General features: G+C 38.9%; 1 protein-coding gene across 10 annotated transcripts in view; it reads left to right on the top strand.

The window, feature by feature from the left end:
• Positions 1–683: 683 nt before the first annotated feature.
• LOC131957130 (KH domain-containing RNA-binding protein QKI) overlaps positions 684–26,075 on the top strand; it is a 41,248-nt gene continuing 15,856 nt past the window's right edge. For all 10 annotated transcript variants that reach the window (XM_059321838.1, XM_059321845.1, XM_059321841.1 and 7 more), the window contains exons 1-4: positions 684–935; positions 8,734–8,864; positions 16,289–16,405; positions 21,658–21,801. In XM_059321838.1, the coding sequence (XP_059177821.1) occupies positions 809–935; positions 8,734–8,864; positions 16,289–16,405; positions 21,658–21,801 (519 nt within the window). In that variant the 5' untranslated portion in view covers positions 684–808. The remainder of the gene's footprint in view (positions 936–8,733; positions 8,865–16,288; positions 16,406–21,657; positions 21,802–26,075) is intronic.

The raw sequence follows: 26,075 nt of genomic DNA, 5'->3' as shown, positions 1-26,075 counted from the left end.
AGAGTTGTAATCACTATGTCCAGATACTTTTACTTTCCTCAACATGAGTAAGGTACCCATCAGAGCTGGGTTTGAGCAGTTGGGCAAAAATATATACTTATACAAATAAAACTAGCTAAGGTAGTATTGCCTGCACAACTATTAAGTTTTACAAAAGAAATTTAAACATGGCAAAAAGTGCAATAAGGTGGTGCATGCGATAATGAGGAAGATAAAAATAACAACTCCTGGGGAAACTAAAAAAATGATACTTGTCACCCCCCCCCCCCCCCCCACAGGCCTCAGAAAGATAACTAAAAATTGTTATTCCAGACTCAGGTATCAGCCGTTGCGCCTCAGCGGGTTAAACTCGTCGGTTTTTGTTGAAGGAGCGACCATCGTCGACAGGTTCTTTCAGAAAAGGTCAAAATTTGTTTAGGGGTGTCTTAAACTTGGTTTTAAAATGTTAAACTAAAGATTATAAAATTAAGTAATACGGTTTAGTAAGTTAAACTTTGAAGTTGGTTTAGTGATTAGGACTCGGAATCATTCCCCCTTCCTCCGCCCCACCCCGTCTATCCGGGGCTGCGCAACTGGTGTTCAATCCTGGACTAGGCCAAGCAACAACCCTTTCACCCCCCTTCGTTTGATTTGTCGAGTGTTCTCCGCCACAGCACGCATGCGCAGTGACCCCACGTGTTCATAAACAAAGTTAGTCGGAGAGAGGGTATACGCTTTAGTTGAGTTTTGTGTAAGCTTGGGAACATCTAACACTTCTTTAACTCGGGTAGTTTTTTTTTATGCTGAAACTTTCTTAAAGCTTTCTAACATGGGAACTGAGACTAACAAAGATGATCGTAACACGCCTGAGTATCTAGCCCAGTTACTAAAAGATAAAAAACAAATTCAAGCTCTTCCAAATGTTTTCATTCATACGGAGAAAATTTTAGATGAAGGTAAGTTTACGAAAGTGAAAACAAAATTAGAGGAAAAAAAGTTTGTAGGAATTGTACTGAATTAAATATTTTGAATCGAGCAGCATACTTCTTATTCAGGTCCAAATCTATAAATAAAAATAGAATCTAGGACAATTTTATGTGAAGTGCAATCAAATAATTAAACAGCCTCGCTTTAACTTCAGCCAACTATTTTGTGCCGAGGGTTGCGATTTCCGAGGTGTCTAAAAGTTATTTTTATGCGTTTAAATGTTACCAAGTTAGTTAAAACATGTGAACCACTAGCTAGTCTTAATATACGAATCAACCTGCGTACGTTAAAGCCTACTTGAAGTTGTAGCGAAGCGACATTCCTGTGCTTAGTAAGTTTAATCAGAAGTAGGGCAGCCATCTTGAAAAGATTACCCTCCGGTCTGCGAGGCAAGTGTTAAGGCTTATTTTAAATGAGGGTTGGCAGGCTAGGCCAGGCACCTTTCTTTAGGTAGCCTATTTACTTTTGAGTATTAGAAAACCGTAACAGACAAAAACTCAATTCGGGCGAACATAAGTAGCTTCTAATTAGAAGCTAGTCTAGATTCTGAAGTAGGTTTTTTTAAGAAAATAAAAATTATTAGGCCTAGGCTATCCTTAAATTTTGTTTGGCTGTGCTGCGCTCATCCCTACTCCCCCCCACCCTTTATCTAGAACTACATGGGAGGGGGGTGGGGGCTCTGCCAGAAATGAGGCCGAAATATTGAGTTAAGTCTAGGCCTACATCTGTAATTCCTAGTTTTATGCTTAAGTTAGGCTTAAGTCAATATACATCTCCTATCTAGATCTAGGCCTATAGTAGTAATACAACTAATATTAAAAGTAGCATATGCCAGGTGTGTTTATATTGTTTTCAGTAGGGCCAACTGATGTTGACATAGCTTAATATTTTTTGGCTAATAATTTTAAAAGTTGTTTGATTTAAGACTTAATATGACTGAAATACTGATTTAAGTAAATCAAGTAGGTAGGCCTAATACAATCCATCATAGCTGTTTATAAAATGAGCATTTTTTAGGATCAGTGTGAATGCAGATATTTTAAAATGACCTCAGCTGTGTCTATATTAAATATGCTAAAACTCCATAGGCCTATACATGATTATGCAGATCAACCTTTATGCAGTAAGCTACAGTTTTTACATATGAACCAGTTTGCTTTTGTTTATGGAGAAAAAACAATTTGGATAGTAGGTTGTATCATTGAAGTCTAAAACAAAATTTGTATTGGTGGGAATTACAAGTCGGTTCTAGTGGTATTGGGGATTTAGTCATGTCCAGACTACATTTACATTCATGGGGGTTTTATCTCCTTTATCACCTTTCTGAATTATGCAGCTTTGATGAACATCAGGGTTTAGTGAGAAAATCAATACAGTATTGAACTGGGCAGTATCAGGGTGAACTTATCTAAATGGAGCAGGGGTATCTGTGGCTAGCAGAGGTCACAATTGTCTTATCTCCAATGTCCCTCAGTGAAACTCTAGCCCACTTCACCAGGAGTGGCTGTTCATAGATAAATCCATTGTCACCCCAACTTGTAGTGGTGTTCAGGGAAATCTCTTGATTTCACTAGTTTGATAAGATGCTGTTGCTAAGCTTAGTAGGCTTTTTAAAATCTGGCTTAGCTAAGAAGAAGGCAGGGGTCCCATGTCTCCTAAAAAAAAAATAACTGAAGAAAAAATTGTCCAAACGTATAGGCTAACTAGCGTAAAACAATAGTTTGTTATAAATAAGAAGCCTAGGCCTAGCCTATATGGTTCCAATTACTTATCTGCAGGAGTTAATTTTATAAATTAATACTATTAGCTTTAAATTGGAACATATTTTAAACCAAATAATATGCGAGCTTGGCTATGTCCTCCAATATCTTGTATATAGATTTATCTGTAAATAGAATATTTTTAAGGTTTTAACAGTTTAAAAGTTTATATTGTCTGCTTTACTAATTAGCAATCTATTAATGTAAGTGTTACAAACTTTACTTAACAAATTGCATGATGGTATTCACATTTTTTGAACACAATTATTTAAAACTAATTTTTTTTCACTAAACTCATACTTTTCTACGTTATGAAATTCACTATTTTGGTAGCTCGAAACTGAAAATTTGTGGTGGTCAGTGTCATCATACCTTGGTGGTTTGGATTGTTATTAACATTACTGTCCACATTTCATGTTGCAAACCCTGTCACAGTTACCCCTTTTAGGGATCATTGTTAAAAGTAATCCTTTTATGGATCATTGTTAAAAGTAATCCTTTTAGGCGTCATTGTTAAAAGTTATCCTTTTAGGCGTCATTGGTAAGTTATCCTTTTAGGGGTCATTGGTAAAAGTCATCCTTTTAGGCATCATTGGTAAAAGTTATCCTTTTGGCGTGTTTGGTAAAAGTTATCCTTTTAGGCGACATTGGTAACTTATCCTTTTAGGCATCAATGGTAAGTTATCCTTTTAGGGGTCATTGGTAAAAGTATCCTTTTAAGGGATTCCTGTTAAAAGTTATCCTTTAAGGGATTCTCTAGGATTGTTGCTTTTTAAATATTTTATACATTTTGTTCTGTTTTCCTCCAATCTTAAAGAAAATTCTAATGGCGAAATCTCCCATATTTGTAACTGAACAAACATGTACATTTAATTTAAATTCACTAACTAATCACCATGTCTATGTGGTTACTATTGTAGTACTAATTTTTTGTATCCAGTTTGCTTTAATCACTTTGTGCACCAAAAAACATCGTACCATAATTGTAGCCCGTAATGTAACTACTACTTGTTAACTAATAACAAACCCTTCACTGCTAATCTCAAACCACTAGAGTGGTCAGTTGGTCAGTCACAATCTACTTTTCCATACATGCAGACACCTAGCCATGTCTGGGAGTAAAAAAAAAAAAAAACTGGACAAAAGTTTTTAAACCTCGCCAGGTAAAGATTTTGTTTATTTTTATTTTATTTGTTTTATTTTCAATGTGTTTATCGTGCAGGTGTCTATTTGATTGTATTATAACCTAAAAAACCTTTCCCCCCTTACTCGTTTTTAAATGCCAAATGTTTCTTGTAGTTGACATTTTCCTTACTTTGCAATAAACTGCTTCTTATTTAGTAATCAAAAATAATTTCAAAGGTCTACATAAAATCTTTATTGTATATATAATTATGTTGGAATATATACTTTAAAAAAAAATTATTTTGCAATAAGATTTACAATTCATCACACTATGGATCAAAAAGATACTGCCATGAAATAACCTCACTCGTTTATCTATCCAGTTATTCTCCTGTTTCTACATGCCTTCCACATGCTTGCATATCCCCCAAAAATTATTCCTAGTTTTATTTAGATGTGTACTCTAGTTGCGTTTCTTAAATCGCCACCTCCTTAAAGATTTCTTTCCTCGTTTTAAACCTATTCATGAGCTACAGTTCCTTCTCCTTAAAAAATCCCCCCCATCGCAGATTTGCATTGATGGTTATTGATCAATTACCTCCCCTGGGCAGTTCAGAGTTCTCTCGCGTCGGTGCAGCGTGGACTAGCGAGTGTAATCAAGTCTCGGTGGTACTAAAGAAGAAAACATCCGGTCTCTCTGTAGCTGGTGCCGCCGGGTTTGATGTCCAGTCTCGGTGTGCACACAGATGTCTTGCAGTGGGTGTGTAGCACCTGTTCCCCGTGCTTCATTAGTTGGGCACGGCAGTAGAGCTATGCCCTTATTACAGTAGTTCTTTTACTCTTACATCTCCGTATACAATTACATACCCCGGCTCTACTTCTAAGTTTATTGACGTAATTTAGCCTACACACATTTCCATTTGTTTAAAGCGATTTTTTTTGGTAATCGATCTCCATTCTTCTAGTTTATTTAAGCCGATGTGATCTAATTCTCTCCCTCGCCCTTCCCTTCTCGTCCACTCAACTAATTTAGAAAACGCTATTGAATTACTTAATCAGTTTCCCCACAAAAAATATTCACGTTTATTTCGTTAGGAATAGCTCGAATAGAAATTAACCTTTTCTGAAACGTTTTCCCCTCTTTTCCCCAAAGAGTGGGAATCGCTTTAGTGCTGTTACGTGTTTTTACAAAGCCAGTATCGCCGGTGTTGTTTCAAAGGAATAAATTAACCATGTAATCGATGTTTCAAATATTGATGCCCCGTAATTGCTATTGGTTTTGTGTAACTGCTGGTCATTATATAAATTATTTTGCATTTTAATTGTCTTTAAATTTAGAAAGGCGATATAGACAGAAAAAGCGCGCATGACGTTCTTTGGTATATTATGTCTGGCATTCATATAGACATTTTTAATCACCCAACGTTTGTAATTAGCTACCTACGTCTTTGACCGTGTTAGATTTGGAGACATCCTATCTTGTCTGCTTGTTGAGTACACAACTTAACATGTCAGTATAGTATCAAACTTAAAAGGTATTGTATAGTACCCATGATTCTGGGTTTCATTTGTCTAAAGTATTCGATAGCCCTCCGATCTTCCCCCCCCCCCCCCTTATATTCTAACCAAAAGTAGTTAAGATTCTGTCAAGAGTTGATACCCCTCTAAGGCAAGAGGGGATCAAACACTCCTATGCAAGAGTTCGATTTATCTTGTGGATTTATAATTGACTAGTGTCGTAAAAAATATAATCTGATACTAAGTGGTTTTTAAAAAACAAATTATACCATAACATTAAGTGTCGCTTTAATTACCACTAAAACTTGTCGTATAATCAGATACAGAACTTGGGGCTTACCTCCTGTACGTTGGGCGTGCACCCAACCGTGAAGGTTGGAACTCACGACCCGCGGAATTTTATCTTGTGGTATTCTTCTATTCGAAACATTGGACCCCCCCCCCCCCGCCCTACTACACACTTGATCGTCTGGGTGACCTTTCTTCCACCCCCTCCCCACCCTCGGGCTACTACCTGTATCATCTTGTATCTGTCGTTCCAGTGCCGTATTTGAATGGGGTCGGTGGACCGAGACGCGCCCCGATAGAATGGGGGGATTTTTTTCTTACAAAAACTGTTGCTGAGTGTCGTCACGGCCGGTCAGGTTTCAGACATAGAATTGATCGTGCTGTAGACTCGGTGGGCCTTAGCTTGCTCGCTGTGACGTGGTGTGCTGGTGTGTCAGTCATGTGCTTGCTGTGTCGGGGTGTGTCAGCAGTGTGCTGGTGTCATCTATCACGCTTAAGGCCAAGCGGATATTGCCACACTTACTACTTAAATACGTACTATTTTTACCTTCTTTTCTTGGGGTTGCAGTTGTGGAGTTTAATTTTAATGTATGAAGAGTGGTCCAGTTCTTTTTTTTAAACGTGACTTGTCTCACCTGATTTTGTAACACCCCCCCCCCCCCCGAAGATCTTTAAGCCCAGGGATATTTTTGATGTCGGGATTAGTGGTTTTGATGTCTTAAGTCGACACGGAAGTAAGGTGACGTCAGCCTTCTGTCGCGTTGCTCCGACACAACGCGGCGATGCTATGTCATGCATGTCATACCCAAGTTGCGAAGGGTTGTTGAAAATAATTTTCTACATGACGTTTATTTATTGTCCCCCTGAAGATACTAATCCCAACATACGAGCGACAAGGACGATGCGGGATTAAGATTTTATGGGGAGAACGTTTTTATTCACTTGTTTTAGTCCATACACAAGATAGAGTATTTGATATTTAAAGTAATTTCTCCACTAGTCTATTCAAACTAGCCTACTTTTTGGATTTCCAAAACCAAACGTTTGTTTAGTTGTCTGGAGTGTTGTTGTCTAGGTCATTGGTTAATGGGTTAAGTCTTTATTTTCCAGACCTTCAGTGAACTTTACCATTACTAGTTCCGTTACAATGTTGTGTTGAAACCAGGAACTGGTGTGTTATGCATGCAGATGTATCCAAACTCGTTTGTCGTTTTTATTGAAGGAAATTATATCAGGTCATGGGTTCTCAAAGATTTAATTAAGCAACAAAAATCCCACCGTGCTGTCTGGAAAGTAAAACTACATATGTTCTTCCACGTTTGACCATTTAGTGTAATCAACACACTGATAGAAAAAAAGTATTGTTAAATCGATTTTCGCCGTTAGCTTTTTCACCTTTTTGTTGTAGGGGTTCCATAATTTATAGGGTTGAGAACCGTCACGTAGACGATATCCGTGGAGAGGATATGAAGCGACGGATTTTTTGCCATTCTTTGGAATAAGTTTCTCATTTTTCAAGTAGTCCTGCCCGGGCCACACAAAACGTGGGATTTAGAGACCGGTGTAGCAATAAAATACTCCCTGACGCTGTCTTAGTATTGTGGCGCCTCCCGTCGGCTTTAGCCCAACCATGTAGCAATGGGGAGACTGTTTATGGGGATGTCTCTACGGTTAATGTTGCGTTTCGTTGTCTAGATCTTTGTTTCATGTCGTTTTATATTATGTTTTGAGTCTCGTTCATAAATGTCTTTACATACAGTACCAGAAGCATCGTAATAACACATTGAATCATACAAGGCACGTAACTAAGTAAATATTTATAGTATGCGATTACATTAATTGAATAACACTTTCAATTAAAACAAATATCTACAGTATTTAGGTAGTTTTGACATATTTCATGGATATTTTGAATCAAAATACTTTAATTTTCTCTACTCCAGCAAATTTATTTAAACGCGTTTTAAACGCCATATCTGAAGTAAACATGACATATTTTTAACGAAACGAAAACATCTTAATCACAAACAACGGAAGTGGGAAGTGTTTCTTCTCAAACAGATTTTATTGAGAAATGTTTGAAACGATTTCCTAATGCTGAAATGTTACGATATAATTTCAGTTTTTTAAAACCGCTACACATGTGCATAAATTGGTAAATTTTATAGAGCAGACCATTCCTCGGCTGAAAGTTTCGTTTATCCATATGCTTCACGCGTTCATAGTGTTGTAAACGCAACACGTTTACTGCATATTTAATAAAAAAAAATATTTTTACATGGTACCCAATCATAATTTATAAACGCCCGTTTTGAAGATCAGAAGATCAGTTATGATGAGAGAGTATTCCCCACATGTCTGCATAATAAATGTCGGTCAGGCTGTCGTCCAGTTGTTTCCCTTTAGCGTTACACTTAAAAGGCTTCTTTTCTTTAAACGGCGTGACGTTTATCAAATGAAAACCATATGATGGGCTAATCACCGTGGTTTATGGTTCAGTTTATTTAATTTCGCCCTCACACAACGCTGGTAGCTGAATGTTTCATCACGAATATGTAAATTATCTACTCGTTTAACCACAATGAACTTTGTAATTGCTTGTCCAATAAAATCTGGCAAAAGTAAACTTTTTGACAATATCTCGTAATTTAAAATAAAATATATAACCATTACATTCCCCATCATTTTAAACGGTAAAAGAACAAGAAGCGAGTATTTGGACCTTAACTAATTCTTGTCTATTGCAGCTATCAGATCAGTTGTCGTTCGTCTTTTTTAATCCAGATTTTTTCTCTCCCGATATCCATCTCTATTTTTTATTTTATTTTTTCAATTTGTTTTTCACAAAACATCGTTATGGTTTCTCGTTTTACCTCCCCCACCCTCCCTATCTCCTATTTCTTGTAAAGGACGGCATTTCAAGAAATGCTGAAGAACACTCAGTTTGCTTTTCTTAGTTTCTCGACGTTTCTGGACCACCAGTTGACCCATACACCTGGGCCTTGTGCTACTAACAACTACACCCCCCCCCCCTCCCCGTCCACTTCAGATGTTGACCTTTCTGTATCTTCCTCAGAAATCAACAGAGTCCGACTTTCATTGTTTCACCATCAAGGCAAACGCGATGTCCTGGACTTACCCGATGCCGTCGGTCCAGTCGTCCAGCTGCAGGAAAAATTGTTTGTGCCAGTTAAGGAATATCCAGACGTAAGTACACCACACTTAAATGTAGTATCCTACATTTTAATACACCAGACTACATTAGTAGTAAAACTGAATGCGACTATAAAGATACAGCATACTTTATTAATACAGGCACCAAATACTTCATAGCTCTACACATTATTTTAGTAGTGTTTTACAAGAACTACTAATATAATATACACTAACCACTAAAACACTGCTGCAATATTTACATTATAAAGAAACAATACTTGATAGTGAAAATACAAATTAAATACACCTGTTCATGCACTAGCTAAACTTGCGCTGAACAAGTGGAATAAACAAGACACAAAAAACCCACCCTGTATAAATGCAACGCCTACACAAAGTAGAAATGAGAGTAATAACTCACCACTCAGATAATACACGTATCTACAAAGCTTTTATTTAGTTCCCTAAACACTCGATAATATCGTTTAGTTACATAACCGTGGGCAACGATTTTTCACCTTTCCCCACCATTTCCCCCCTCCGTTTCCTCTTAAGTTCCATCTTACCCATTATTATTTTAACGAAGTCGATGTATCTTACCTGCCCGGCGTCTATAAATAGCGACCAAGTAAATAAGGCTCACATAATTCCTTAAATAAACAGGCGCATCATCGGGAGGCACGATTTCACAGTTTCATAAGAATATAGGTTTTATTACAACGGAGAAACAGTTATTGGAAGGGGGGAATGGGTGCGGAGATTAGTAGTGTACTGTGGCCTGTTAAATGGGGGTTGATATGGAAGACATTGGTTAAATATCATGGTTGATATACATGCTATTGCATAACTGGGGTGATTGGTAAGGAGTTTACTGAACAGGCTTGCTTTGTATAGAGTTGCAGTGTAGATTATGGGTATTAAAGTTGTGTGTACGCTGGTCTACAATTCGTGGTGGTAAGCTAACATTGGCTCAGGCATTTACAGACGAAATAAGCACACACATTTAAGTACATTTTGTGTCATTTAGGGAACCCAGCTGCGTTAGTTGTGAGTTAAAATATAGTTAGGGTAAAATCAGTGTTTCTTCCAGACTTTTTTCTCCGGGGGGGACGGGGGACGGGACACTGTGAAAACTATATTTTCTATATAAATTCCATATTCCGTTTTCTACCGGGGGGGGGGGGACTTTAGCCCCCCCCCCCCCCCAAAGCAACTCGGTACAATTAAAACTGTAGTGCAAGTACATTGAACATCTTAGATAATGACACGTAATGTTTTATACACACTGATGAACATATCTCCCTGGAAACGTTTTCAGTTTTTGCTTTCGTAGTGGTTAAGTTATTGTAATAGCTAAACACTCGAGGCTTCCTCGCAGTTTTAAACAACTTTTAAAAATAAGGCATCGCTTCCTCCCACACGAGTCATTAAGCAGATAGTTATCTAAGACCCACTCTACACACGTGTTCACCTCTTTAGCCTGCGTACACGGGCACACATGGAATTAATTTCCCCAGTGAGTTTTGGAGATGTTCACCACGTCATAATGGGGTAATGCCAAGAGGCTTGCAATGTACATCGCTCTTAGAACGAGACGTCTAGCGAGGGTTGTTTCTTTCTATTTTTGCACAGCTCTCCGACGTCGTGTATTTTTTTCTTCTTGCTGTTTATCAGATGTGTCAAGTGAAATTAAGAAAACATAACAAAGTATGTCGAGAATCCAAGTCTCGGTGTATGCTGGGGTTGTCAAGCCAGGCTTACCGTTAGTTGCTGGTCGATAAATAACGGCTTGGGTTATTGCATACTAAAAACTTGCGTGTCGCACTCTACTTTATCAGGGTAACTAACATTAACATCGACGGTTAAAATAGTACTCCTGCACAGAAATTATGTCTCGCTCATACTCATAGAATTGTTGTTCATAATTATATTTTGTTTCTTTCTATATTGCTTACAAAACGAATTAGCCCCTAGCAATTATACCTTACATCATTAGAGTAATGACTGGCAGATGTTAGAAGTACTATTAATTATGTTGCCGACCACAAATTGACCACAGGGGTGTGTATTAATGCCAATAACTTCGACCTCGGTCCCCACACGATGTGTTGACCAAGCGGACGAACACGTCTTAATTAAGCATCTTTCATGAGTATCATTCAGGCTTTCAGCACGTGCCACAGCTTGACATTAATTTATTCCAATCGTTTTTGGTAAAAGCTACATTACGTAGCAATTAAAGCAGTTTCACGAAAGCATCTTTTAATTATTTTTTCTTTAAATTTTTAAAAATTCAAACTGGATTTTTAAATTGTTTTAATTGTTTCAACGTCGTTTAATCTAATTTCAGCTAATGTGTTTCAAAGTTCTAACCAATTTTAACAATTTTAATCCAGTTTTTCCCATTTTTTTTGGTAGCGGTTTAAAATTTTAATTGTTAGCTTTTCCCCACTTCCGGTTAATGCCTCGTGTTTCTACAGCTTTCTATTTCTGGCGCCCTAATTCCAGCAGCGCTGTTGCCTTGACATGTTAAAATCTTCATCGCCTGTTTTTTTTTCCTACCAAGTCTTTTGCATGTCCATTTTATGAGCCAAGTTTCAGACGGACATGGCCATAAAACCACGTAGCTGCCTAAGTCTCATGTCATGATGGTGCAGTTGTGCAAGGTCTAACATCTTTATAACAACGCATCATGGGAGACCCTGACTCACGCAAGTGGACAGATTTAGGCGGGTTTTAAAAAATGATTTACTTCAAACTTTTCCTGTTCGCTAGACAAAGACATTAATTGTACTCCACTGGCCATAACTCTAAATGTCCAACCTCTTTTTTTTTAAAGCGGTGTGCAATTTTCTTTTTTTGGTTCAGTTCTGTTGGGTTTACTTTTTTTAACGGGCGCGCTGGCTTGAAAGAATTACGTGGCGTGGAACAAATCGCCTAATTATTTAGCTTGTATTCAAAGGTAACTTCTAGCCGAGCTGAAATCTAAAGTATCAATTTGCATAAAGCAGGAAGGTGGGCGGGTATCTTTCAGCTTTGAACCCGTGCTTCCCCTCAACGTTTGTTTACCAAGAGCGTTTAATCTGCCTCTATCTGTTTAGGATTAGTCATACTTCGTGAGAACAACTGGCAAATGAGACTGCGCTCGTTTCCGATGTCTCCTTCATCAGCCCTCGCTAAGGCTCGTAGCGAGTCTACTTTTTAAATAAAAAACCCCATCTTACCCGACTCACATTAACCCTTTCTTCCCCGACTCCTGTCGCCCGTGTCTAAAACAACAAGCGCGGAGTGACTGTTAAGTTAGTGTTTTTTGACTGGGAGTGGCCTCAGGAAAATTCATGCGTATTTTTTTTTAGACCGACTTAACAGGAAAAGATAGATTTATGTGACGGGGCTTTGGGTTGAAAGTTCAATTTTTTCCCTTACTACCGTTAATTCTTGATGGATGGCTTTAGATTTTAATGCTGGAGGGAAGGTCGAATTATATATGTAGAGCAACGAACAACTTAAAAATCTATAATAAACACTTTCGTTGTTGTTATTGGCATCTAAGTCAAGCGTTTGTTATTCCAATAATTTCTTTGTTGTAGTTAGTTACCTTTTCCTACGCATTTTTATTTTTAGCATCATTTTAAAACTTAAACATGCAAATTATGTTTTCTTAAGAATGCTAACAAATAATTCGGCAACTCATGTCGTTGTTCAAGTCATTGCTTAAATTAAATTTAAATATAAATTGTCATTGACGTTTCTAGTTATTTTGGTTTAATATTTTTAATTAAGTTGGCTTGCTTTGAAAGCTGATAAAACGGATATACCGCTTCTGCCTTGAAAAGGACTACGTATTCTTTTTTTTACTGACATGAGAGCTTTTTTCCCATCTACCAAAACATGTACCCAACCAACTAAAATCATCTTTTGGGAATCAGTTATTTATTTGTGTCTAGCACTTCTTGCGTTGCACAGAAACACGATTCCAAATCACATACTACAACTCTAGGCAGACTACTAACCACAAGCTCCATCAGAAGACTTTATGGGAAGCTAAGGAAAAAAACAACTGTAACAACTGTTAAAACTTGCACAACTGGTATATTAGCCCTCGCCTTCTTATCGTGCGTGTTCCAGCTCATTTCGTGTGATTTTCGTTTTTTTTCTTCGTTCTTTAAAGCTGCTCACCCCAAACCTCGTGATTTCAACTCCTCGACCCAAGCCTCGTGATTTCAACATACTGCCATCTCGTGATGCAGGCAGTGTAATTCGAGCCGTGTTGAAAAATATAAATATTTTAGCCCTCTTGGTAGACACAAACTTCACCCCCTACCCCTTCATAGCTAGTACTGAAAGTTATTTTACCGGTGTGGAGGGAAGGGAGGGGGGGGGGGGGTAGGAGGCGGGGAGGTGTGGTGGACTGTGCCGTTTGTGCTTAACCGCTTGCACGTGCTGAGACTGTGAATGAACCATTACGGACAATTTTAGACATCAGATAGTTTTATTGGCACCGAGGTAAGCGAACTGTGGGTTCTTTGTTTACCCACGCCGAGTAGCGAGGGGGGGGGGGAGCCGCTGTTGCCACTGCTGGAGTAACAATCTTAAGTGCCTAACTTCGTTAGTTACCCTGTTTAGCAAACACTGATTTAGGGACGAGATTATACAAACTTAATATCAGCTTTATCAGATGGAGCCTTGTATTGAAAAGATGTTGGTAGTTTCTTCATGTGAGCATTGGCATTCTCGATACAATAACCGAATTAGACTCAATCGTGAATATTATTTTAAAGTAAATATGTTTTTACACAAGTAAAATTAATACCGACGAAACAAACAAAAATGCTCTAAGAGATGAACAAGTAATTAAAGATTTACACAAGCTGGCTTGAACAACACAAACCTGACCATACACGTCTGTGTAAAACATGAAGGGATTAAATCCACGACCATAAATACACGAGATATTAAAATTAACTCGTCCGTGAAGGACAAGACAAGGACAGTCACGTGGCACCTGTAATTTAAATTATAAATATATTTTTTTAAATCCATCACACGTGATACTTTTTTTGGAAATTATTTTTTTATTCATTTAAATGTTACCCCCCAAAGTGTCTTGTTCTTAACACCTTATTAATGCACTTATTTGATACTGCTTCCCCCCCCCCCCCTCCCCCTTACATGTCTTTTGTGTTCTTTTAAAACAGTGGTTCCCAACCTTTTTCGATTGGCGACCCCCTTTTATAAAAATTAAGTGACCCGCGACCCCCATTGAATTAAAAAGCCGAAATTAGTATGGTAATTAATAAGCACTAAAATAACATTTTCTAGTAGACTTTCAATATGAACTACTCTTGATAACTGTTTTAATAACATGAGTAAAATTGCATACTATTCACTAAACATTCGTGATTAATTTTTTTTTGTTAACCCCAACCTATGTCATTATCATTATCTTAATTTTATTTTTAATCGAAAAATAGTGTTGAAAATCTATTCTCGAAAAGTCAATCAATTTTACGTTTGGGTATGACTGGTGAATACTACACCAAAATTGAGTGTGCAGTTTTTTTTATCTTTCTCGGAATCATTCTACAAATCAAAGAATTCATCTTGTAATTCATCGGGAATGCTGGCAACATCGGGGGAAGAAGAGAATGGGTAATGCGTAAATGCAGATTCTTTTTTTTTCAGCTCAGAGAAATAGCGCTGCAATTCGTTTACACTTGATTCAAGATGCCCAGAAATTTCTTCTTTCAAAATTTTAATTATCTCACAATTAGATTCATCTACCACACTGCAGAGTTTCTCAAATTTACAATATTTCCAAGATTTATTTTCTTCGCCGATTTTGCAGCTTTGATAAAAATGCCCCGAGATTATCATGGAGAGTGATAATATTCGTTCATTTTCCCTGAAGCTTCAGGTTATGCTTATGTTGATGCTGCTAGGTATGATACTCTCCCCAACCACTCTATGTCGTTTTAAGCATACCAAAAGGTCTTGTTTCCTTTGCATTTCCAAGAACAATTTGATTTCAGATTTCAATTCAAAAACATAATTTACAACAATTTGTTTGACAGCCAGCGCACTGTTGTGTAGAAGAGCAGAACCTCGGGATCTTTATTCAGGTCTTTGCTCAGTTCTTTGAAGGCTCCAGATTTTATATAATTTACTACTTATACTAGCAATGGAGTCTTGATGGCGATTGGTGAGGGCAGAGGTTAGGGAGTTAAATCTTTTTTTTTACTGCTTTCTGAAAGCTCGATTTTGACCTAAACGGAACATAGATGGTGCACCATCCGTACAAACCCTCACAGCCGTTTTAACCCATTTTAATTATCCAATTTAAAAAAAAAACGTATTTATTTTCTCCATGCTTTCTTCACAAAAGAGCATCTCTTCTTTGCTATCATCTAAATCAGGGGTCTCCAAACTTTTCAGTCCGAGGGCCGCATTAACTATCAAATTTCAGTTCGGGGGCCAGTTTGAGAGGATGAGAGGACCTCGCGGGCCGCATACGGCCCGCGGGCCGTAGTTTGGAGACCCCTGATCTAAATGAATATAGACAAAGACCAACAACTGCGAACACGAACTCCCGTCTGTTGATTTATCAACTTGAAAAGCAACTAATGGTGAAAGCTTAATTTCAATAAAACTGTGTTATTTAACATTTACAGACATGTAAGAATTAACTTCACCATCTTCAACATGCAGCGTTTGATGAGATTTTCTCTTATTGTGTTTATTTTTTTGCTTGGCATTTTCTGTCGCGACTTCATATGATGCTTGCACAAATGCTGTGTTTCCTTGGTGAAAACTTCCTGTTCTATCAAGTCTCTGACGTTTGCAACTAGCTTCATACTGACGAAAGAACTCCATATCTTTTTTGGTGTGTTTCGAATGACTCGTCTCAAATGACGTTTTAGTTTTGAAGATTTCATAAACTCGTGTCTGAGAAAAACTTTGTACAGTACGCTTTGCTTCTTCTCTATTCCCTTTCCAGTGATGTTAGTAAAGCCGAATTTCAAAAATTCTTCTAAATATTTATGTTTTGTATCAAATTACTAAGGGGTTTAGTATACCAGTTGGCGACCCCCCAGAAAGCCCTTCGCGACCCCCCTGGGGGTCGCGACCCCCAGGTTGGGAACCCGTGTTTTAAAAGTTAAAAATGCCCCGAAGGGTTCCTAACTTTGAAAATATTGTCAACACATTTAAAAAAATAAATAAATTATAAAGGCATTTTAATTCCACCGCTGAAAATCCCAATCGACATGTTATAAGTTGTTTGTAAAAATTTCAAGTTTTCTATTCAAAAGAATTTTTGTTTTGTTTTAAATTCCACGCGTCAATACACATTTCCATACCCACGTTTTCTGTGCTGGCAGTAAATAATTACTCCCCCCTCCCCTGAATTTTTTTTTCTTGGCTTTTACAGTTGGTTTACATTTGTGTAATTATTTTTTTTTCTCTTTCTCTTCCAGTTCAACTTTGTCGGTCGGATACTTGGTCCCAGGGGGATGACAGCCAAAGAGTTGGAACAGTTCACAGGGTGTAAAATCATGGTCAGAGGGAAGGGCTCAATGAGGGATAAAGCTAAGGTAAGAGTTTTTTGGTTTTATGTTAGTGCTGTAAAACTCGTTTTCTGTCCAGACCGTGTATAGTATTATTTATGACTTGTGAATGTCCGGTAATATCTGTGGCGAACGTCAATTTTTTGGTGTGAATGTCCGATCTTGTTTGTAGTGAATATATGGTCTTGTTAGAAGTGCATGTCCGGTCTTGATGTCCGGGAATTGTTGGTAGCCAATGCCCGCTCTGGACGGAGTGGTCTAGCGGTAGAGTGCTGGACTGCTAACCCGTAAGTCTCGAGTTCGAATCCGGGTTCAAGTCAGTAGACCGTCCCTGAGTCCACCCAACTCTGATGGGTACCTAACTCACGTTAGGGAAAGTAAAGGCGGCTGGGCATAGTGCTGACCACACTATCTCTTCATATGCCGAGGTCACAGAAACAAGTGAACTCTACTTCACTTGCCCCATAGACCGTCAGGTTTGAGAGGGAAACTTGTTAATGCCCGCTCTTGTTTGTAGTGTAGTAATGTTCATCCAGCCATCAGTATTCATTAGTCTCGGATGGTGTTTATAGTATAATGCCCAGTTAAGTGTGTTGGTTTTGGGTGTGTTTGAAACTTTCGGCTGTGTAGTGTAGCATAACCTGCGGAGTCTCGTCTGTTTGGTATACTCTACTGTCGAACAACATAAATAAGTCATAGCAACACGCCCATGACTAACTTCCGCGATGATTTACTCAACCCATTCCCTCCCTCATGATTTACTCTTGATTTATCCGCTTGACCTTTGATCTCGGCAAGCTGACCACTGCATTGGCTACTAGCTTTCTCTCGGCCATGCCGCGTCATTAAAGTTGTATGCGGTCCTGGCATAGGATAATAACCCTGTCACAAGACCCCCCCCCCCCCCTAGATCGCCAACATAGCAAGCGTAACCACTGCCAGCACTTTAAATGGCTTTTTGTGTATACTTCTCGCTTGTCCATACAATACAGCAATATATGCATCAATATATAAAATCAAATTAGCCATTTGTAATGTATTGTTTGATGTTATTATACAATTACCCTTGTGAGTCTACACGGTCTACAATTCGTTACGTGATGGACCCAATCATCTTCCTTTGCCCAGCAATCGTAAATCTAAATTTACAGCAGGCATACTAATTTATCAATCTAAATTAACTCCACACACCAATTAACCAAATTAGGGGAAAACATAAAAGCAAAAATTTGTAGTGCACATGGCGCACGAAGAAGGGGGAGGGCGCCGGTTTCCGGGTCTCAGGGCGGCGCACGTAGCCCAGCTCCCAGCTGCTTACAAACTAATCAATATGTATCGGGGGCTTTATATTTTGTCGGGGAGAGGAAAAAAAAAGACGGCTGCATACAATCCAATTGATTGGTGATAATTCTAATAAGCATCCATTTTTTTTTACTCGCCATTGTCCGAATAGGAAGGGGTATTAATCGTGACTACCTTCACAACTAACCCATATCCTGGTTTTCGCGTAAGTTTTATTTTAAAATGCATACTCCAAGTATTCCCATACCCCTTTTCAGTCCCTCCCCCTCACCCAACACCCACAATAGCACAGTTTATATACATCCGTCGTACACGATACAGCCCTTATGTATTTATAGCCAAAAACTTGTTAACACGTTGATCGACAATTTCAACCCCTGTAACGCCAGACTCGCCCAAGTGGCCTGATCAAGCGCAGACTCATTTGGATCAATTCTCCTCATGGCCGAATGGTAACGGTCCGTACGGCATAATGCAACATGGCGTCCATCGACCTATCTGTCCGGCAGTCCGGTGCCATTGTCTCGCCCCGGACCGTCGACAAAAAAAAAACCGGAATAATTTGTCCGCGCCGCCGGGGTCCTTAGTACACATGTCCGGACAATGGTTGCTTGTGTCAATATATGGCAACGATTCGCTGCGGGTATTCCCCACCCTTCACACCCCCCCCCCCCCCCCAATCTCTTATCGTGTTCAAGTTTCCAATTGCGTCTGAATGCCGGCCCATTAATTTCTTGATTTGTCGCTCTTTAATGGAACACACGAACTGATCCGTTGGGTCAGCTGTCCATTCTTATTTCCGGTCATCCCCGTATTAATAGTCCGTGTATTGTACGAGTGACTACTAATACATTACTGTTTTATGAACATTTATACTGGACCGATCGAACTATCTTACAACAGGCAACAATGTTTGTAGATGGTTTTCAAAGACAATACATTTCCATTGTTTACTATACAGTTTTTTTTATAGCTGCCTAGCACTCTAAGTAATTGCTGACTAATGGATTCTGTACTATTAAAAAAGAAATAAAAAACTGATTGTCTTCAAACAATCTTAACGAAGAATCCTTTTAGTCCGATAACTCCATTGTCATCAAAGACCATAGTGTTTACCCGATTATTGCTTTCTGTTAATTTGTCTTGTGTGGTCACGTACCATGACCATACGACCCTAAGTGTTGATCATGCGGCCTTACAAATCTTTTTTTTTTAATTTTAATTGTTGATTGAAGCAATTATCACAAGAGTAGAAAAATAAACATTCGTGATGTGCTGAGCAAATTCACTTTTTTTTTTAAAACTTAAATTTAAAATGTTTCTTGTGAGCGTTTTAAAAACAATAAAAAAGATGTCTTGCTTCCGTCTAGGAATAAAGGCGTCTTGCTCGGCAATTAAGAGAGATTACTTCTCGTCATATTTGAGCACTTCCTTATTCTAAGCAGCGTCGAACTCTTCCCCTAGAGATTCCCTAATATCACGACATTGAGCGATGGCGTTACTATTTTTTATCTAAACGTTACCCCCCCCCCCCCCCTTCTCTCACACACAGTTGCTTGTTGAACACTATCTTTAAAAAAGAAAATCGTTGGCCGTGCTATCCAATTTGGCAAGCCTGTGATGGGGGTCGTGTTGTGTTTAACCTGGCACTGCTAGCCCTGAGTTTTTTTTTAAAAATATCGGTTCTATTATAGATCCCACTAGTGCGAGACCATGCCAAGGATAAATACAAATATTATTCTTATGATGGTAAAAGGGGGCGTTAAATGTGTAATGCTCTCAAATCTATTTCAAAAGTGTGAGAAATCTGAACTTTGTACGTGTTTTCTCTGACCATCTGTGGGTAGTGCATACTTTTTCCATTCAATTTGTTTTGGGTGGGGTGGGGGTGGGGGATAGGTTTTAACATCGAACCATAATGCTGGTGAATCACGTCAGAAAAAAAATCGTCTACCTGCTCACTTGTTGATCTACAATTTAACTTTTTTTTTTTAATAACCACAATATGGAGAAATTACATTGGGGCAATTAGTTCGTAAAATTTTATCTCATTTAAAAAAATGTAATTGTTTTCGCCCTCGCGTAGCGTAGTATTTCACGAGTTGGCAGGGGCAGGTAAAAACTTCCTGTACTGTTTCCCAACAGGTGAACCCAGCTCGTGTCCTGGGGGCGATCTTCGCCACAGTGACACGCAGAACAACTTGACAGATGTAATCTCACCACGGCACACACGTAGCCCTCCTGATGTGCTCGTGATATCCGCTCTCTTAATTACCCCGACCCCCTCTCCCTTCAACAATTTTAACACACTAACAGGTACTCGATGATTAGCAAAACTTGTGATATTTGTAATTAGTATTGTTGTCCAAGATCTTTCAACCCAAAGATCAACCCAATACCTATTACTTTATGTTAAATTTAATTGAAGAATCATTATTGTGAAATATTATTCCAACATTTGTCATAAACTAAATTTCGACTCAAAACTACGCTTCAAGATCTAATCACTAATCTAAAATTGATGACTAAAATATTTTGTTTTAGATTATTCATATTATGCCCAACCGAATAAGGGTCTATGGTATGTCAGAAAAACACATGTCGATTTTCGCCTTCGTTTCTATCCCAATTTTCCCTCTCCCACATTAGTTTCTATCCCAATTTTACCTCGCCCACACCCTAAATAGCCGCTAGTTATGGTGATCCCCACGTTGATTAGCCCAGTGCCGTAATGGATCTGGGATCGCCACAGCCCGGCACTCTCTCGACTTGACCACAATGGGGCGCTTGATCTCCAGTAGGGGGGAGAATGTCAGTGCAAATTGCTCACGGGCAGTCCCATCGATCGGGTAAAAGCTCTTTCACTTTCAATAAAGCGCGGATGTTTGATCCAGGCACTACATGTTTTGGTGGCTGAGTGGGGGGGGGGGGGGGGGGGGGGGGGCAGGGGTCACTGCCATTAATTACCGCACGGACCCAGCGCTGACAAGATCGTCTGGGCCGTTGTCGTCAAACAAGGACATGCATAGAAATCGTTTTTTTTTTCTTCTCTCCCTTACGTCATGACGTGCTTTGTCATTGATTTCCATCGCATTCTGTTGGCTCATCTAAAGGAGAATCTTAGAGTAAGAGTTGTTTCCTGCATACTTGTGTGTTTGGTCACATGAGTATTTGGCTATTTAGATAGTCGTATAGATTTGTTTTGAAGTCACTCATCTAAAAAAGTATCTGAGAGTAACAGTTGTTTCCACTATACTTGTGTTTGGTCACACGAGTAATTTGGCTGTTTAGATTCACATTTGTTTTGATCATTATTGTACTTGGGATTTGTTTTTGTTTGTGCATGAACTCTCAATCAGATCGTAGTTACTTAATATTTCCTTTAACTTTTAGTAATTTCAACACAGCACATCTTTACTTTAATCAATGCAATTTTTTTTTTAATTTCATTTCAAGGAAATATCTTTAGGCCCTATTTGTAGGTCACTATTGTTTTATAACCATCCGTATCAATTAAATATCATTAACAAATTTTTTTTTTTTGTAAAAACGTATCCATGTTTATGTTTTTTTGTTGTCATGAGTGGAATATTGGGTATTTCTGTTATTAAATCGAGTCTTGTGCTGTAGCAACTATGATATATTTAACTGTTTTTGTCATGAGTGGAATATTGGTATTTTTATTATTAAAGCGAATCTTGTGGTATGAAATTTTATATTTAACTGTTTTTGCCTTGAGTAGAAGATTAGTATTTCTATCATTAAAGAGTCTTGTATTGTGTCAACTATGACATGATAATATTTAACTGGTTTTTGTCATGAGTGAAAGATTGTTTCTATAATTAAAGCGAGTCTTGTGTTATGAAATTTTATATTTAACTGTTGTTGCCTTGAATGGAATATTGGTATTTCTATAATTAAATCGAGTCTTGTGTTGTAGCAAAAGATATATTTAACTGTTTTTGCCTTCCCACCAGGAGGACCAAAACAGGGGTAAAGCCAACTGGGAACATTTAAACGAGGAACTCCATGTCCTCATCACAGTGGAGGACACACGAAACAGAGGGGAGATTAAATTACAGAAAGCTAAAGAGGAGGTCAAGAAATTATTAGTCCCTGCAGTGAGTATATTTTCTACTCTATTTACGGGATATGGGGAGGGGGTGGGCACTTTTGGGTTTAGGCTTAAAATTACTAGATCTACTTGGGGGTTAGAAGGTAGTGAGATGCAATATGCTTCATGAGGTTTAGCTTAGGCTTTGATTTAGTTGTTTTTTTACTTTATGATTATATGGATAGCTGATTTTGCTATCATTGGGACATGTACATTTTTAGTACTGTTATTGACATGGTCAGCAGTATAAAAAAATGTCCCCATCTGTTCCCTACCATGCCAGCGCTGTGGCTGGGTGCCGGGTGATGTATCACCCCCGTCTAGTAAAACAGAAGTTACACTTTTTTGCCCCTGCTATTTACTGCCTGGTATTTCTTTGTGGAGCCCCCCTCCAACAGACGGTTCACTCATCTGCGCCTGATGTTGTGGGGTGGGGGTGTGTGAAGGGGTGGGGGAGGGGCTAGAGGTGATCTCAGCGTTCACGGTGTAGCTTCAGCTTTCTGTGTTTCATGTTTGGCAACTGTTGGCAGTTAATGAGGGATGCCAACTCATCGCAGCTTATTTCTTTTGCGACTTGCTTGAGAAAAATAAAAAAGTAAAAAAAAAACATACAGGAAGGTTTTCTTTAGTTTATTGTAAAACCACAAGTAACTTAAAAACTTAACCAAGTTTTATTTTCTCTACATGTACGTATCTGCATTGCATGTGTTCATTTAAAAATATTTACGATTACGCAAGGTGAGATGTCTAATTTTATCTATAGAAACGCTGGGGTAATCTCTAATCATGATTGATGTATTTCGGTCATATCTTGGCCAGGATAAAAAAAATCTGGCCATCGAGAAACACAATCGGTGGAGGCGTCCGTATTCCAGGCGTCGTCACGCCGGCAACCCCGGAGCGGGGAAATTTTAAGGTTCGCTCAAGCACTAAAATGAAAGGCCTCTAGGTGCCATTAATATAAAAAAAAGTCATGTTAGAACTGGTTGTCCATTAGGAGCTAGTTAATTCAGTTTGTTCGTCTAGAATTGACATCCGTTTTCAATTTGCTCACTTCACGTGTTTTTCTTGATTGGAAAATTGATTTATTTGAGCAATGTATTCTCATTTTGTTTGAATACAACTTTTTTTTTAAGAAGAGAAAAAAAAACTATCAATTTATCTCTGGAATGTATCATTCTTTGGCAAGCTACGCTTCAACGCCTTCACGTGTTCGTCGCTTTCGTTACGATTCTCAATCTTGTTCATATGCGCTCGCACGCACACGCCAGGATCGCGTGCATTCGCAGAGGAGCGTCTATAAAAACCTTTTCTTCATCAACCTTTAGATTCCTCTAACGTCTTTTTGCCATCCCTCCCCTTCTCGCAACTGATAGATATCCGTCTTATGTGATGATAGCAAGGCCGACAATTTAAAGATGCCGTTGCTGTAGAATGACCAGTGAATTTCGGCGTTGTCGAGTTGAAAAGTATACGAGAGGGAAAAGACTTGACCGTATTGTCTAACTGTTCGGTCTTTCTATATTGATGAAGAGAACAAAAGTCTCGGTTCACTTTCTCGCCATAGTCTCACCATTCGGTATTTCTACGTTGTTAAAAAGAAAGGTTCACTTTCTCGCTTTCTAGGTATTTGGAAGGTCTTGGCCGTAATGAGAATTTCAGACAGCAGGGGGAACAACTCAGACATGCTGGATATATCATCCTTTCCTTGACGGTACACCCCCTGCGTCGTTCCTCTAATTTTTCGTCATCTTTATGGCACTCTCGCGTCTTTCTTTGTTGCCCTCGCTCGTCACGTTTCTTTTTTTTTCTTGTTTTTCTCTCCCTTGATTTTTATCTGCTTCATCAATGTACTTTCCAGACAGCTTTTAGATTACTCCCCCTTGTAAGTAGGGGATTGAACTCTCTAGGTGTTGGATAACTCCATTTAGATGGTTGATACCATGACTTGCGTGCCTTGTTTTTTTTTGTTTTAAATCCCTCCAAGTAATGTGTAGGCACACATTCCTACCCCCCACCCACCCACCCAACCGAGTTAGTAGTTGACCCCTTTCGTGTGTAACTTGAACCTTAGCCCTTAAGAATGTAGGTCTTACGTTACATGTCGCACAGTTAAACTGACAACACACGGTAACTTAAAACAAATGGTCAAATTACCTAAGAAAATCCGCACATGGTCGGTAGTTCTCTTATAAAACCAACTCGACAAAATCTACATAAAAATGGGTGAAATAAAAGAACTTTAAGAGTATTTGGCCTTGTCCTCACAAGCAGGGAGGGTTGAGGGTGTCTAGTAGTTCACCAAAACCTCTGCTGGTGGAAGAGATTCGTTGTCAAACACTTGAAAATACCACCCACTGGGGGATTGGATTTAAACTTCATTATTTTGACTTAAAAATAACGCTTTAAACTCTCATCCATATATCATTTTCTGCAGCCCTCCAATAAATGTCTTGTTACATATATTACAATACTTGGGTTTATATTTAATGATGAAAAATTTCGTGTGGTAATTGTGAGATAGGTAGAGTGGGATATGGGAAGGTTATGGGGTTCGAACATGTGGTATTTATCCACATGTGGAAGTCATATCAGCTACTGTGTTTGCTCGTCCATAGCGTTTAATAAAGATTGAATTCTTCTGCTGTCAGTGGTGCGAAGAGAAGACGGCGCCAGGTAAAGTAGCGCTTACCTTATTATGTCTAGTGCCTATTGCCGCGGGTAACAAGCTGTGCTTATCTTTACCTAGGGTGGGCATTGCTTGATAAAACGGGCTCGGTGAATCTGCAGCTGACTTCTAGACGTAAAACTGGTTCACTTGTGTTGTTTAACTCCATGTAGTGTTGTAGTTCCGATTCTAACAGCAAGGCCTAATTACAACTACATCTTTTTACATAATTCGAGAATAGAACTCAACCGAAAGTTTGTTTCTAGAACAAAAGTCTCAAATGTTCTACTCATCTTTTGGTTTCCAAAGTGTTAAAGTTCCGATTCTAACAGCAAGGCCTAATTACAACATCTTTTTACAAGAACTGAACCGCAAGTTTGTTTCTAGAACAAAAGTCTCAAATGTTCTACTCATCTTTTGGTTCAAAGTCCATCTGCGAGTGTTGAATGTCCAGCGGTGTAAATGTCCATCTCACAGGCAAGGGTCATTATTGCTTCATTAGCCCCCAGCCCTTTCTCCCGTCTGTAAATAAAGAACATCGGGGGATTCATTCAAAATCCCATTGCATTTGTTTGAGCATAGAATTTCATTGAGGAGAGGAGATCACTTAAATGGAAATTTATGTCCCTTCGCTTGCTCTTCTCTCCCCTTTTTTTTTAAAAAAGCTCAAGTAGCCTTCCTTGCTAAAGTAGGGAACTTTTTTTTTTTAAGATATCTTCAAAAGTTGGCCGGCCCTATGCACTTTTGTATAAATTGTTCGGGATAAACATTCGTTTTAGTTTTACTACTCGTTTTGAAATCTTTTTCTCTAGTCTATAATCACGGATTTTTTTTTCGTATTAAACTTTTTATTTGAGTCACACGGTAAAAATCGTCCGCTTAAATACGTCAGTCTGTAATTCTCTTTCGTATCAGCCTTAGTAGTATTCATGAGTTAATCCCAGTGGTCAGCGTTATCTGCAGGTGACCATATCCTACTGATAGCCTAGTGACGCCAGGCCACATCACCGTCAAGATTTAACCATCGGTCAAGTAAGATAACGGCCCGTACCGGACAATCTAAGGCTTCTGTGTGACCGCAGTGTTAGAGCAGATAGTAGGGTTACCCCTCGTAATGTTACATCGTGTGCCAGTATGGTTACCCCTCGTAATATTACATCGTGTGCCAGTATAGTCACCCCTCGTAATATTACATCGTATGCCACGGGGTTTCGTTTAGGTAAACTTTTGAACCCTCCCCGCGGAAAACAAAGAATTCTTCAGCACCCACACCGGCGTTTAATTAATGTTGTAACTACGTTGGCATAGGGAAACCCCAATCTTTGCACGGGTAATAAATGTCCCGACTTCTGGGTTTACAAAAAAAACAAAAACCGAGGGGGAGGTAATCTCGGTCTGCGCCGTTGACATCAGCAGGCTTATTTCCCTTGTCTTATCACCAGCCTCCACTGTTTATCTCCCTTATCGTGCCTATTCGGCTACTGTTGAGAAGTTTAGCACTGCCATTTTTGCATAAACTGAGTACTGGGGAATACAAACATTCTAAGAGCTCACTCACAGTCGGGACACCACAGCCGTGTAGCAGTAGTCGTTGTTACACAGCCGTGTGGTGG

Source organism: Physella acuta, unplaced genomic scaffold (genome assembly GCF_028476545.2).
Source record: "Physella acuta isolate Inbredline_101_S28 unplaced genomic scaffold, ASM2847654v3 ptg001211l, whole genome shotgun sequence".
NCBI classification, from domain to species: domain Eukaryota; kingdom Metazoa; phylum Mollusca; class Gastropoda; family Physidae; genus Physella; species Physella acuta.
The sequence above is the reverse complement of the archived record's forward strand: the minus strand, read 5'-3'. Positions and strand labels throughout refer to the sequence as shown.